General features: G+C 37.7%; 1 protein-coding gene across 2 annotated transcripts; it reads right to left on the bottom strand.

Annotated features, from left to right (window-relative positions):
- Positions 1-1,473: 1,473 nt before the first annotated feature.
- Positions 1,474-5,083, bottom strand: LOC116250646 (bHLH transcription factor RHL1-like). 2 transcript variants are annotated; one of them, XM_031624440.2, is made up of 8 exons: positions 4,956-5,083; positions 3,969-4,683; positions 3,786-3,869; positions 3,591-3,707; positions 3,386-3,451; positions 3,224-3,289; positions 3,033-3,101; positions 1,474-2,211 (listed from the first exon to the last, which is right to left on the bottom strand). In XM_031624440.2, exons 2-8 carry the CDS (start codon positions 4,590-4,592, stop codon positions 1,795-1,797), a joined length of 1,443 nt encoding a protein of 480 aa, XP_031480300.1. In that variant the 5' UTR covers positions 4,593-4,683; positions 4,956-5,083; the 3' UTR covers positions 1,474-1,794. The 2 variants fall into 2 exon arrangements, with proteins under 2 accessions (XP_031480300.1, XP_031480299.1); XM_031624439.2 differs by having other exon boundaries at positions 4,795-5,068.
- Positions 5,084-12,397: the final 7,314 nt, after the last annotated feature.

Raw genomic sequence — 12,397 nt, 5'->3', positions numbered from 1 at the left:
CAAATCCGATTACTGATCTCTATCTTTCACGAAATCGATCCCCCTTTGACTGTAATATTGGAGCTCAGCATGTCTGGAAGTATGGGAGAACGCCCTTTTGCTGATATTATTACCAGTATTCGATACTGGGTTATTCATAGCATTACTATACCTTCCCTATTCATTGCAGGTTGGTCATTCGTCAGCACGGGTTTAGTTTACGATGTGTTTGGAAGCCCTCGACCCAACGAATATTTCACAGAAAGCAGACAAGGGATTCCATTAATAACTGGCCGTTTCGATTCATTGGAACAACTCGATGAATTTAGTCGATCCTTTTAGGAGGCCTTAATGACCATAGATAGAACCTATCCAATTTTCACAGTGAGATGGTTGGCTGTTCACGGACTAGCTGTACCTACCGTTTTTTTCTTGGGGTCAATATCAGCAATGCAGTTCATCCAACGATAAAACTATAATACATCCCCAGAGTTTGCTCAAAAGTTCATGAATTAAGAGTTTAGCTTGAGGTCTGAGCAATGCTACTATGACAATAAACAGGTATTTAACAATTCATTAACTGAATTCAAATGGCGGCTTGTCATTCGTTGTAAGATCACTCAAAGAAAGTTTGGTCGTAAATTTGGAGAATTTGCTTAGTTGAACAGAAAATTTGAGACTAGATCTGATTTACATACTAGAAAAGCAATAAATCTCCGGCAAGTGCCTCGCAAAATGCTACTCTTGCTGAGCCTATAAACAACGACATTTTGTATTTTTAGTCTCTTCAACAGGCAACAGCTATGACCTCTTAGAGATACCTTCATTGTACCAGTATTATTCTTTTCCACAAATTTTTTAATTAGTACACTGCTTTCCAATCGTTTTAAAAAATGTCAAGACTAATTCAGAAGCCCAACGACATAGAAGACAAATTGTATAATTATAACATAGTCAAGCCCATCTTGCAAGAAACAGAAGACAAGATTCAAGACATACGACGTCAGATACGAGAGGTCTAAGCTCTGGGATCGAAGGGTATTAGCTTCGGTATTTTATGTTGTCAAGCGGCCACTGGAGAGGTCTAATGTGGTTTCCTCATGTGTTAGAGAAAATAGTAAATTCATCAAGCGTCGAAATCACTTTCTCAGAGCTACAATAAATACAACTTAATTTGTGTTGAGACAGTAGCAAAGGCATCCGTATCCATCTCAGTTATAATTATTACCATTGTTAGCAAATTAAAGTTCAAGAAACCACTAAGATTGATATCATACCACCCTAAAAATACAATCCAGGCTTTTGGCCTCCTTGAGCGTGGTATTTCCAATCTACCAAGCAGATGGAATTGAGCTGTTATCTATTTCCATTAATATCACCTCTGTATTAAACAATAGCTCTATTCGAAGTTGTAACTTTGCACATCTCTCTCTCCTTTCTTTTATTGATTTCCCACTCTGAAGAGCATATGCCAAACTCCACATGAGAACCAAGGACATAGACCATGCTAAGCTGCATTTTCTCATTCTTTTGTGACAGCTAATGGTCTTCTGACTTCTCCGCAAGGAGGACAAGGAAAAGGAAAAAATCTAGAAAAAGCTAAAAGAAGAAAAAATTTCTAACTGCTTGAACATAAAGTAGCAGAACTCAAAGAATTGGAAATACAGGAAAGGCTAAAAGCAGGTTAGTCAGATCCATGCAAGTAGTGAGCCAACATCCAGCCAACTGAATCCTTAAGAGCATAGACTTGCTTCCGGGAGGTTATAAACCTCAGTGAACAGCAATTACAGCTTGCACCATCTGAATCCCACCCACTCATGGCTTTGCACACTGGACAGAGGTGATTTCCTTAACATTATCTCCGCCATTGCTACCACCATCACCACCGTTATTAACTAAAGCAGACTGCACAGTCAAGGAAGGGGAACTGTTTGACACAAAGACAGCAGTGCTGCTGCTGCTGCTGCTATTACTCTTGTTGTTGTTATTATTGATGGTGTTGCTGGGCAGGTTCTTAGAGTGGCAGGTGGCTGTGGAGATGGCAGAAGCAAGGGAAATCGGCATGAGACAGAGGCCTTTCCCTTGCAGGTATTGCATGGCAGAGCCCATGTCTTCTTCCATGAGCTTTGCTACTTGGTGCTCTGCTAAGGTTACCCCTTCCTGTGAGGAGGGCAAAACTGTAGTCTGTTCACTGCTACCGCTGTTGCTTCTCCTTCCTGTTCCAACATTTTTCTGGAATAATTGCATATGAACATTAATTAGTCTTAGTCATTTAAGAATAACAAGTTGGCTTCAACCAACCCAAAAAGTCAAAACTAGAGATGGAGAGGGGACAGGGAAGGGGTAGAAGAAAGGAAGGAAAAAATATAAACTATTCTGAACCACCAACCAAGGTTCCTTACTTCCCCACTTTCCCCTCTCAAGGATTTCTATTTTTTCTTTTATTTTAAACAGATAAAGCTTGGGCCATGTGAATCCATACATTAATGCCTTCTTTTTCAACCAAACCAAACAGTAAGGTATTACACCAGCATCTAGATTGGCAGGCAAAGAGAGTGGGCAAAATCCTCGAAGTTTCCCTCACCTACTGGAAATTACATGCAACTTCGATCTTATGGCCATGATGCCCCATATGAGCACTTTGATCATGATTTTTTATCAACTTGGTAACATTCATAAAATTCCCATGAAAGAAAACCCAAATCAAGGGCAAAGCTACATTAAGCCTTCGGTGATGCGTCCTACCCTAACCTCAGAAGTTCTAACAGCAGGACAGGCCAACCAGGACTCAATGAAAACCTCAGGTTACTCCTTGATTCCGCTTGAAAAAGTGAAACACCATGACGACAACATTTTGTTTGTCTGCATACCGACATCAATACATTGACAACTGACAAGGGTGACAAACGATCTTTGGTCAATGTTGCTGTGTGCCGCAGAAGGAATGATACGAGTGAATGACTCTACCGCTTGTTGATGATGAGAAATATCTTGGATGAGATTTAGACAAAGCTAATAAATTAGCTAAATAAACAGACAGATCGATTGTTTACCTCAGCAGATGCATCAGCAACCAGTGGAGCAACAGCAGCAGCTCCTCCAAGTCTGCTCACGCTGAGGACCTAAAGAGAAAACAGAGATTAGGAATAGAAGCTCAATTGTTTAACGTGGTATCAGAGAGAGAGAGAGAGAGAGAGAGAGAGAGAGAGAGAGAGAGAGAGAGAGAGAGAGAGAGAGAGATTGCCTTGACTTGGAGTTGGAGGAACTTCACGTAATCAATGATTTCGTCTAGCATGGAAGCCTTGTCTGTCTGCGTCACATCATTCATTCACATAATCAGCAATCTGAATGGAAACAGAGCATAAACAAAGCTGCATTTACACATGATAAATTGAAAAAGCTCTACCTTATTAGCATTAGGAACCAATTCCTGCAGTGCCTTCATTCTTTCTGCAATTCTCTCCCTACGCAACTGAAACAAGACCATTCTCTACCAGGATAAGCATCACTGATTCAAGTGCGAGATGAAGAAACGGGAAGTTGTTCTACCAATACCCAATTGGAAAATGGATGCCCAATTAAAAAAAGGATGATCTGAGGCAGGAGATTACTCTTTCAGCAATGCTATGGGGATCGGTAGCTTGACCACGCCTTGCTCTCACTCTTGGTCTGGCAGAAGCCGTGGAGGCCGGAGTTTGATTTATTCCAGGATTCTGTCCTCCATAACTCTATTTAAAAAGATTGAGACAAAGTTTAATATGGGGGAGCGGAAAAGAGAGAGGGAGGGAGGAAGGGAGAGAGAGAACCTGAAAATGTTCGAGATGGTTATTTGGAGAAATCCCACCCGTCTGAAACGAATTGCAGAAGCGAGCAGAACCACCTTTCATATTCTGCAAGACAAACCAGTCACCCACTCAAACTTCCTTCCAGTTAAAGAATCAGAAAAAGAAGAAAAACTGAAGCAACAAGACACAAAACGGCGGTCTTACGGAATTGAATGAGCCATCAATATCATCTCTCGATCTCTCAACAAGGTGAGAATCCGAAGAGGAGTCAGCGTGGTGGCCATCCTGTCCAAGACTCAAGGGAAGAGGAAAACTGCCGCTGCCAGCACCGACGTCGCCGATGCAGCTCGCCGAAGATGACCTGCGCATGGCTCTAGAGTTCAACAGCAGCGAATGGTCGACCCCCAAATCCGTCGCGTTGAGTTGCAGAGCGCCAAGCGGTGGCCTAACACCAGGAGAGCTACTTCCTTCGCCGGTGATCTGTTGCTGCTGGAGTCGAGAGGCCATAACGGACGAGTCGGTGTCGTAGTACGAAGCGGGATACTGAAGGTCCTCCGGCGACGTCTCGTCAGGCTTGCCGCTCGTCAGAGGCACGGAGAAAAGCTTCAGAGAATTCGTGCCGCCGCCATTGCCGTTAAGGGCATGTGAGAAAGAAGACTCAGAGAGTTCTCCCCATGAAGGGAAGGAAGAAATCATCTGCTCCAAGAAATCATCTTGGGGAACTTGGTGATGGCCCAAACCGTTGCTGCTTTCAGGGTTCGGGCCCGAGACGCGTTCCTCTTGCTGCATCCCTTGGATGGCGGTGGGTGAGTTCAAAGAGGCGGTCATGGTGCTGCCACAGTACCGAAGAGAAGAGATTGCTGTTCAGGAAGACGGCCTTCTCTTCTACAGAGAGAGGGATCCCATCTTTCCTCTTTTTCTGCAACACATTAACACACACAGGAAAACTTGAGTTGCAATTGTTAAACTTCAGAAAACGAAGACCAACTTGCTGATAATTTCAGAACAACAAAGTTCAAAACCATCTAACCTTCCTAACAACCTCCACACTCAGGTACGCTGAGTTATTCGGTGGAAAGTAACTTTTAGCGTGAGCATAAACTTGTTGGTAGGTATACAAAATTCGAGGTACGCACTTTTCAGCAGCAATGCAGAAAGATAGAGAGAGGGAGAGAGAGAGAATCTGAAAACCTTAGTGCTGAACTATTATTGTGTTGATGACTGGTTTGGTGTCCCGAGGAGATGAATGTGAGAGAAAATAAGAAAAATTGGGACTCTCAAATTGGAGGAACCCGAGTGCAGCGGATCGCATGTCTCCCTCTCTTTAAATAACACCACGAGGCTTCTCTTTACTGACGAAAGAAAAAAGTATAGAATGGTGGGCCCACATTTTCATTGTGGGCCATCTTAAGTGTTGAATAAAACCAGAAAGCTTTAGAGTCTATCTTCTTTCACACGTTCTAATTTAATAATAGAATATTTACTTCTTCAAAAACTATGCATATTGAAAATTGAGATTGTTTACTGACGTAGTAAAACATCTTTTCTAGGAAAATTTTCTTTTTATGGCTCATATTTTTATCACATATATTTGTTAGATCGTTAGGTAGTAGAGAGACAGCTTTGTCAATGTTCCTCAAAGACTAAACAGGTTCATCGTGTAGTTACTTGCTGTCAAACTGCGTCTTAAAAAAACAAACTATTTTTTTTTTAAATTTTCTTTATAACATTCATAAACTTTCTTCACAAGGCCAAACCATGCTTTGTTCTTAAGAGAGCCAAACAGCTTAGAGATGAATTGTCACATCGATTGGCACATATGGGACTGTATTTTCAAAATTTTTTATAATAAAACTCTATGCTTTACCATTTACCAAATATATAATTCATCTTAGTGAGATTGGTAGGAGTTTCGGCTCTCTTGTTAGACAATACAATAACAAAAGAAAACAAAAATAATGTATATGTATGTGAAAAACACTTTTAAGAGGAAATTATGAAAATGATCATACTTTCATTTGTTCCACAGCCACTTTGCTAGTTGCTGGTAAAAATGAGAGTCATCAAATACATTTTTCTCTTCATTAAAAAGAGAGAACCAAAGGTTGATTGAGTTGTCTTAATAATTCAATCTCTCTCTCTCTCTCTCTCTCTATATATATATATATATATATATATATATATATATATATATATATATATCCGAAACGGTGGCATATGTGAAAATTGAAAACATGATTGCTTGCATGGCAACTAAGAAAAGAAATGCAAGGTTTGGTCTTATTACTTATCCAACTATGTCTTCATGAAAAATATCAGTTAGCACTTTTTCCCCTAAATTGCAAAAGTTGTTGCTAAAGGAACACATTATTATTATTTTTTTTTAAAATTTTATGTATTCTGCTATTGAACAACATAATTTATGCAGCAGAAAGCAAAACAGAAGGCAGCTTTGACAATTTTTTGAAGAAAACGAAATCCTCATCCTAATAATTTCATCTCTTCCAAACTAAAGTTCAGTTGACAACTCCATATGGTGGTTTTGAAATGATAATACTATTAATACATACACCAATGTACACGACTTAATAATCATATTACCTATAAGATACATAAGTAAAGAAAATGAAGCGTACTTTCAGTTAACGTTGATTGAAGGACATAAAGGTTCGATGTCTAAGTCCAGTTTGCCTTGTGTAGAATCGAGATAGAGTTGCATGCACTAGGGTGGTACATGTTTATGGATAATCTAAAGTTTTATTTTTAAAGAAATGCCTTTTTTGAACTTTTAACTTTTTTCACTATCTTTTTCGTCCTTATAAGACAACCCTTTTTAAATTGGTTAGAGGTATTTTGATCATTACACACTTCCATATACATTTTTCTGGGGGGTATATGACGGGTGTGCATATAGCCACCTTCGCTTTAGTTTTTAATATCTACATCAAATTATTCGTAAGAGAATATTGACCACAATCCTGACTTCATTGTTCTTTCGCTTTGTTTATTCTCAGGAAAATCTGTATTTCAGAGCGTTGAGACTTAGTTGCACTCCTAGCAATATAGAACGTAGACAAGGACCCAGCTCATGCCAGGCTTCTGCAGCCATGCAAAGGATTGAGACTCTAGGTTTGAACTTGACTTGCCTTACGTGCGGTAGATAGAGACAGGCCCAACCCCACTTGGTTCTAGCATTGGGCACTCTTTGGTCAATTTGACTGGACTGGATCCCGGGCCTTAAACTAGCAGTCATCTTTTAAAGAAATGCTAATCAAACATGAACTTTGAACTTCAAAAATGTGAGTATCTTTGTGTTCTTATTCATTGTGTAGACTTAGCTATATTATGTTAAACCCACTTCACTTATATCGTACACTTTCGAGACAAATCTACAAAATAGAAATAGATCCCTTTGCAAGTTACACGATAAATTTAACTTTTAAAAAATGATGTCTCCAGATGCTACTTAAGCCGAGTTGAGTGATTCGAAGAAACCAATGGTTGAAACAACTAAAGACATTATAAAGATTCAAATGGATCATTTGGCAGTAAGGATATTTTGTGAATGTCCCATGAATCACCCCAAACTTTAGTCCGATTCATGAGACATTCACAGAGTTTCCTTGCTGCCAAACTGCCTCAAAATGTATGTTTGAAGAGTTTTTTTCTAGATTTCAAATTAAAGTTAAAGCATCTTTCCTTAATTTCCATTTTTGCTTTTCTAATATGTTGAGGAATGACTGAAGTGAGATTCCAACACTGGATCCATCAGTTGAAGTATAGCCATTATCATATTTATGAGACATTCACAAAGTGTTATTTCTATCAAACGATCATGTTGTGATAGATTCATAGAACACTATTAGTCCATAAATCCAGTCTAATCTTTAGGCAGAACTATTGAGACACTCAGAGAGTGTTTCAAAAGACTCCCAAAGGTAATTTTTGAGGAGATCTTTTTTTTCTAGACCTCAGATTAAAGTCAAAATATCTTTCCTCAGTTTCCTTTTAATATGCAAGTTGGGGAATAACCCAAATGAGATTCGAACACCAGACCCATCGGTTGAGCCGCAGCATCCCGCTACCTGTTTGGACCCCATTGACCATTCTTTGCCAGAAACAGTGAACCCTTCGGTCACAGCTGGCTCGTGACGTTGCAGATGACTCTTGGTTTTGAGGTATGTTTATGAAGGACCAAGAGCTTCCTAGACCTCCACATTTTATTCAACACTATGAGCAATAAATGTGCACATAAGATATATATATATATATATATATATATATATATATATATATATAAAAGAAAGGTCATAAAAATGAAGGAACTTAATAAAAGAATGGCCAGCATGACCCATCACAGTTTGAATGGACTAAAGTCTGATCGAGCTTAGCTTAGCAGGACTAAAAAAATAAAAGTTCTTACATAGTTTCTATGTCAACTTAGCGATCGATGGGAGGTGTTTAAATATGGAGCTACTTAGTATAATGATGATTATGCAAGCAAAAGCAAGTAAACTGCTTCATAAATGAGTTTTTTAATAAGGTGCATATGAAGCCACTCTCAAGTATATAGCTAAAAGCGCAGATTGGCTACTTGGGTAGTTTAGAAATCAACTTATTTTATTCACAACTATTCATGTGAATAGTTTAAGAAGCATTTTAGATAGAGGGGAGCACGATCTCAAGGGGTGGAATCTTTTGGGTATGATAGCAGCTATTATTTAACAGTAGTGGAATCTTCTGGATGTGACATGCCGAGCTATATATCAAAGGCATTAATTTGGAAGATTTACTTCTCCTAAATTAAAAAAAATAAATAAAGAGTTAGTAAATTTAGATTTATTTTTTTAGAAGTTTTCGTTGATAAGTTGACCGGTGATATTTATATAGTGTGCGACTCCATGAGGGCCGTAGATCGATCCTCAGGGGGGTACAATTCTTGAGGTAAACGCTTAGAAATGAAAAATATAACGAGGAGAAAGATGGACTCGAACCTGCCCTTCTACTACCTCATAAGAAAGCACACTCATGAAGGGGAGGAGTACAAAGAAAGTAGGAAGAATGACAGAAAACAAACTTTTAGATTATACTTAAAGAAATATGCATTCCACTTACTCAATTTCTTTCTCTTTTAACTAGTTGATACTTTTTCAGAACTCTCTCTCTCTCTCTCTCTCTATTTCTCACACAGAATACTACAAGGAAGTTAACCTTTAGCGACACAAGGAAACGAAGTGTTGTTGTTTGTATCATTATTAGCAACAAAAGCCAAGTTTCTTTTGGTTGCTAATGGATTCAGCGTCGTGACTTTTAGTAACGGGCATTGTCATACAGCGTTTTCGTCGCTAAAAATATTTAGCCAAGAAAATCGTGCATTACTAAAGATTGATTTATTTTCGTATAGTGTGCACATCTTGAAATACCAATGAAAGACTTAAGGGCATCAAAACAAGTGAGAGAGCTGGTTGTACTAATTCAACAATCAACATGTCATATTTAGAGTTATAAAACTTTGCAGGTAAAAATCCAAAACATCAACAACCTTCATAAACTAGCAACCAGACAAAAGGCCCTTTTTCTATTTTCTCTCTATGTCCTTAATACCTCTTCATATCGTTTAACAAGTTTTTCCGAGCAGGTTGCCCGGCCTATCTATTTGATAAATGAAACAATATTTAACTGTTTCATGAATATGACTTAAGGATTGAGACAAATTCATGGAACAGTTTGTAATATTCTTAATTTTTCCTTATTACAATGACAATTTTGGCAATAGACCCAGTAATTATCCCACTTCAACCTATAAATTTATCATCTAAGGATTAATTATTTTTCCTTAGTTACATGATGTGTCACCTTTTCTATGTTTACTTTATATCTTGGCAGTTGGTAGAACATAGGGCATAGATTGTTTTAAGCCAAAAAAAAAAAGAAGAACGTATGTGAGTTTAATTATCAAAGTATCTTTAGCGCACAACTTCAAGATTCCTCTATCAAGTATGACTGCTGAGTCACGGGTTCCTTTTAGATCAAATGGGAATAAAGCATATACTATATATATTTTTTAAAGATTGAGTATTTAAGTTCTTTTTTTAAATTTATGGTCTAAGATTTATGAAAAGCATATTCTTATTATGAAGAATCTAAAACAGAGTTAACTTTTAACTTTTCCCTCAAAAACGAAAAAAATAATGGAACTTCATTTAATCACGATCCAGTGTTCGTCCCTCTTGAAAGAAGTGATTATATTTTAAGAACAAGTGAAAGAATCTATAGGGGAGTTTAGGGTCAGAGTCTACAGCTTCTGAACAATTGGGAACCGTGTAGGAAATGCCATTCCTTTTTCTTATTAACGCAAATTAAGCCAAAGTCAGAAGACAAGCAATCAGAATAAAAATTGCAATGATTGGGATGCAATTAGGAATATAACAAGAATTCATCTGATTGGAAGAACACTGAACCGGTGCTAAACATGACTCTCTCTCTCTCCTTGTCTATATATATATATATATATATAGACAAAGTGTCGTCACATTTTTTTTCTTTTTTCATCATCTTGAACATGACGTCTATTATAAACTTTATAATCCTAATTGCTCTCTCTCTCTACACGCATACATATATATATATATATATAGAGGTCCGATCATCCGAAATCGGGCGACCAGCATCATTGCCTCCGATCTACATTGGAAAGGTGTGGAAAAACTGGGAAAAACCCATGAGATCGAGCTAGGGCTGTTCAACGAGTCGAGCTCGACTCGAATTCACTTGATAAACTTGACTCGAACTTTACTCGTTTATTAAACAAGTCAAGTTTGAGTTAAGAAATGAACTCGACAACCTAAACGAGTCGAACTCGTGTTAAGTAGGCTCGGCTCAGTTAAACTCGATTAAGATCGAGAAAAAAAATATATGAAATACATCTCATAAAATTATCAAAAAAAGTAGATTGCTCAAATGGATATAAGCGTAAGCAGACCTAACCATTCTTGTGCAAAAGAGTCTGCTTATGCTTAGCTCATGATAAGCAGGAGTCGACGTAGAACACCTCAAGCTCAAATTTTTGCTGCTTCTTGGTCATCTCTATACACAAGTACCTAGCTTATCTCAGGGTGTTGGCTTGTCTGTCTTCATTAGACAGTCTTGACCTGGAAAAATGAGATTGGTTGTTGGTCTTAGTTTCTTTTCTTGGTCGGTCTATGCATAGCCCTCTGGCTTATTACCGACTCAGTTTGCTGCACTGCAGTACTGTATGTTGATTCGATGGCATGACTTTAAGATTTTGTATAGAATATAGATATGGCTGAGCAACTAACTGAAACCGATGAAAATGCTTGATTATGGAATAACACATAAAGGGAGAAACATGGTTTGATTTACGATATTATGTCCTTGACAGGATCATCTATTGCAAATCGATTCCCAAAGTCTTGAATTTTCAACAGAAAAACATATACTATACGTTGTGTAAGGCCTTACAATTAGAATCATTTCTTGGTAAACAAAATTGCTACCCAAACTGTACACTTGTTCACATCTACAAGAAAAGAAATTATACATATAGATATGTAATATCTTCTCTTGTAACCTTTTGTACAATGCCTTAAAATTACATGTTGGATAAAATATGCATGCATCTTACTCATTGTCAAAACAAATCTTTCTTGGTAGATAAAATTATTATAACTTCAATTATATTGTAATATCCATAAACAATTGTTTCTATACCATTTGTACTAATCTTTTCGCTTGGTTACTTATGGACATGCTACCAATTATATTCTTTATCCATTGCATGTTTGGTTTGATTTACGATATTATCATCTCCTTATATTTTATCCTGACCGTGTCTCAATGTTTTGTCTTTGATTACTTAGATTTAAATTTTAAACTCTGGCAATATGGAAGATCAAAGTTGGATCACGAGAAAAAAGATAGTGCAGAATATTTAAATGGCGTAAACAATTTTTTTGATTTTGTGAGCACTAATAATGTCATTGTCCGTGAAAGAATTAGATGTTCCTGTGTTAAATGCAATAACTTTATGTCTCATTAGGTGTTTGATGCATTAGATCATATTGTTTTTCATGAATTCGTTCAATGGCATTATCACGGGGAATCTATTTTACCACCTACGCCACAAAAAAGGTAACCAACACTCCGACGTGCAATTTGAAGATATGCACAAAATGCTTGATGATGTCTTTGACATGTATGAATGAAGATGGAACTACTTTAGCTCAGCTAGTCTGCTGTGTTATTGAAGAAGCACAAGAACAAATATAGTTATTGGCTAGGGCTCTTGCCGCCAATAAGTTAGTTTGTCGGTACTCAAAAGTATTTTTGGCAACGGCCTAAGGAAAACTGGGCAAAAGCCATTGGGCAAGGTTTAAGCCGTTTTGGCAACAAAACTGGCCATTGTAGTCAACTAGCAATGGGAGTGGTGCGAGGCACATGCCTATCTTCTTCAATGTATTCATTTTCTGCTGGAACCTGCAACTTCCTCTGGTTGCAATGGAGAATGGTTGATTGAAGAATTCTCTCCCTGTACCATAAGTAGGACCATGATTAATTGGATGAAACACAAACGTTCTAAGATTATGACTATCAGCTATGCTAGAAAAAGAGAG

The sequence above is a fragment of the Nymphaea colorata genome, chromosome 3, assembly GCF_008831285.2.
Source record: "Nymphaea colorata isolate Beijing-Zhang1983 chromosome 3, ASM883128v2, whole genome shotgun sequence".
Taxonomy (NCBI): domain Eukaryota; kingdom Viridiplantae; phylum Streptophyta; class Magnoliopsida; order Nymphaeales; family Nymphaeaceae; genus Nymphaea; species Nymphaea colorata.
The sequence above is the reverse complement of the archived record's forward strand: the minus strand, read 5'-3'. Positions and strand labels throughout refer to the sequence as shown.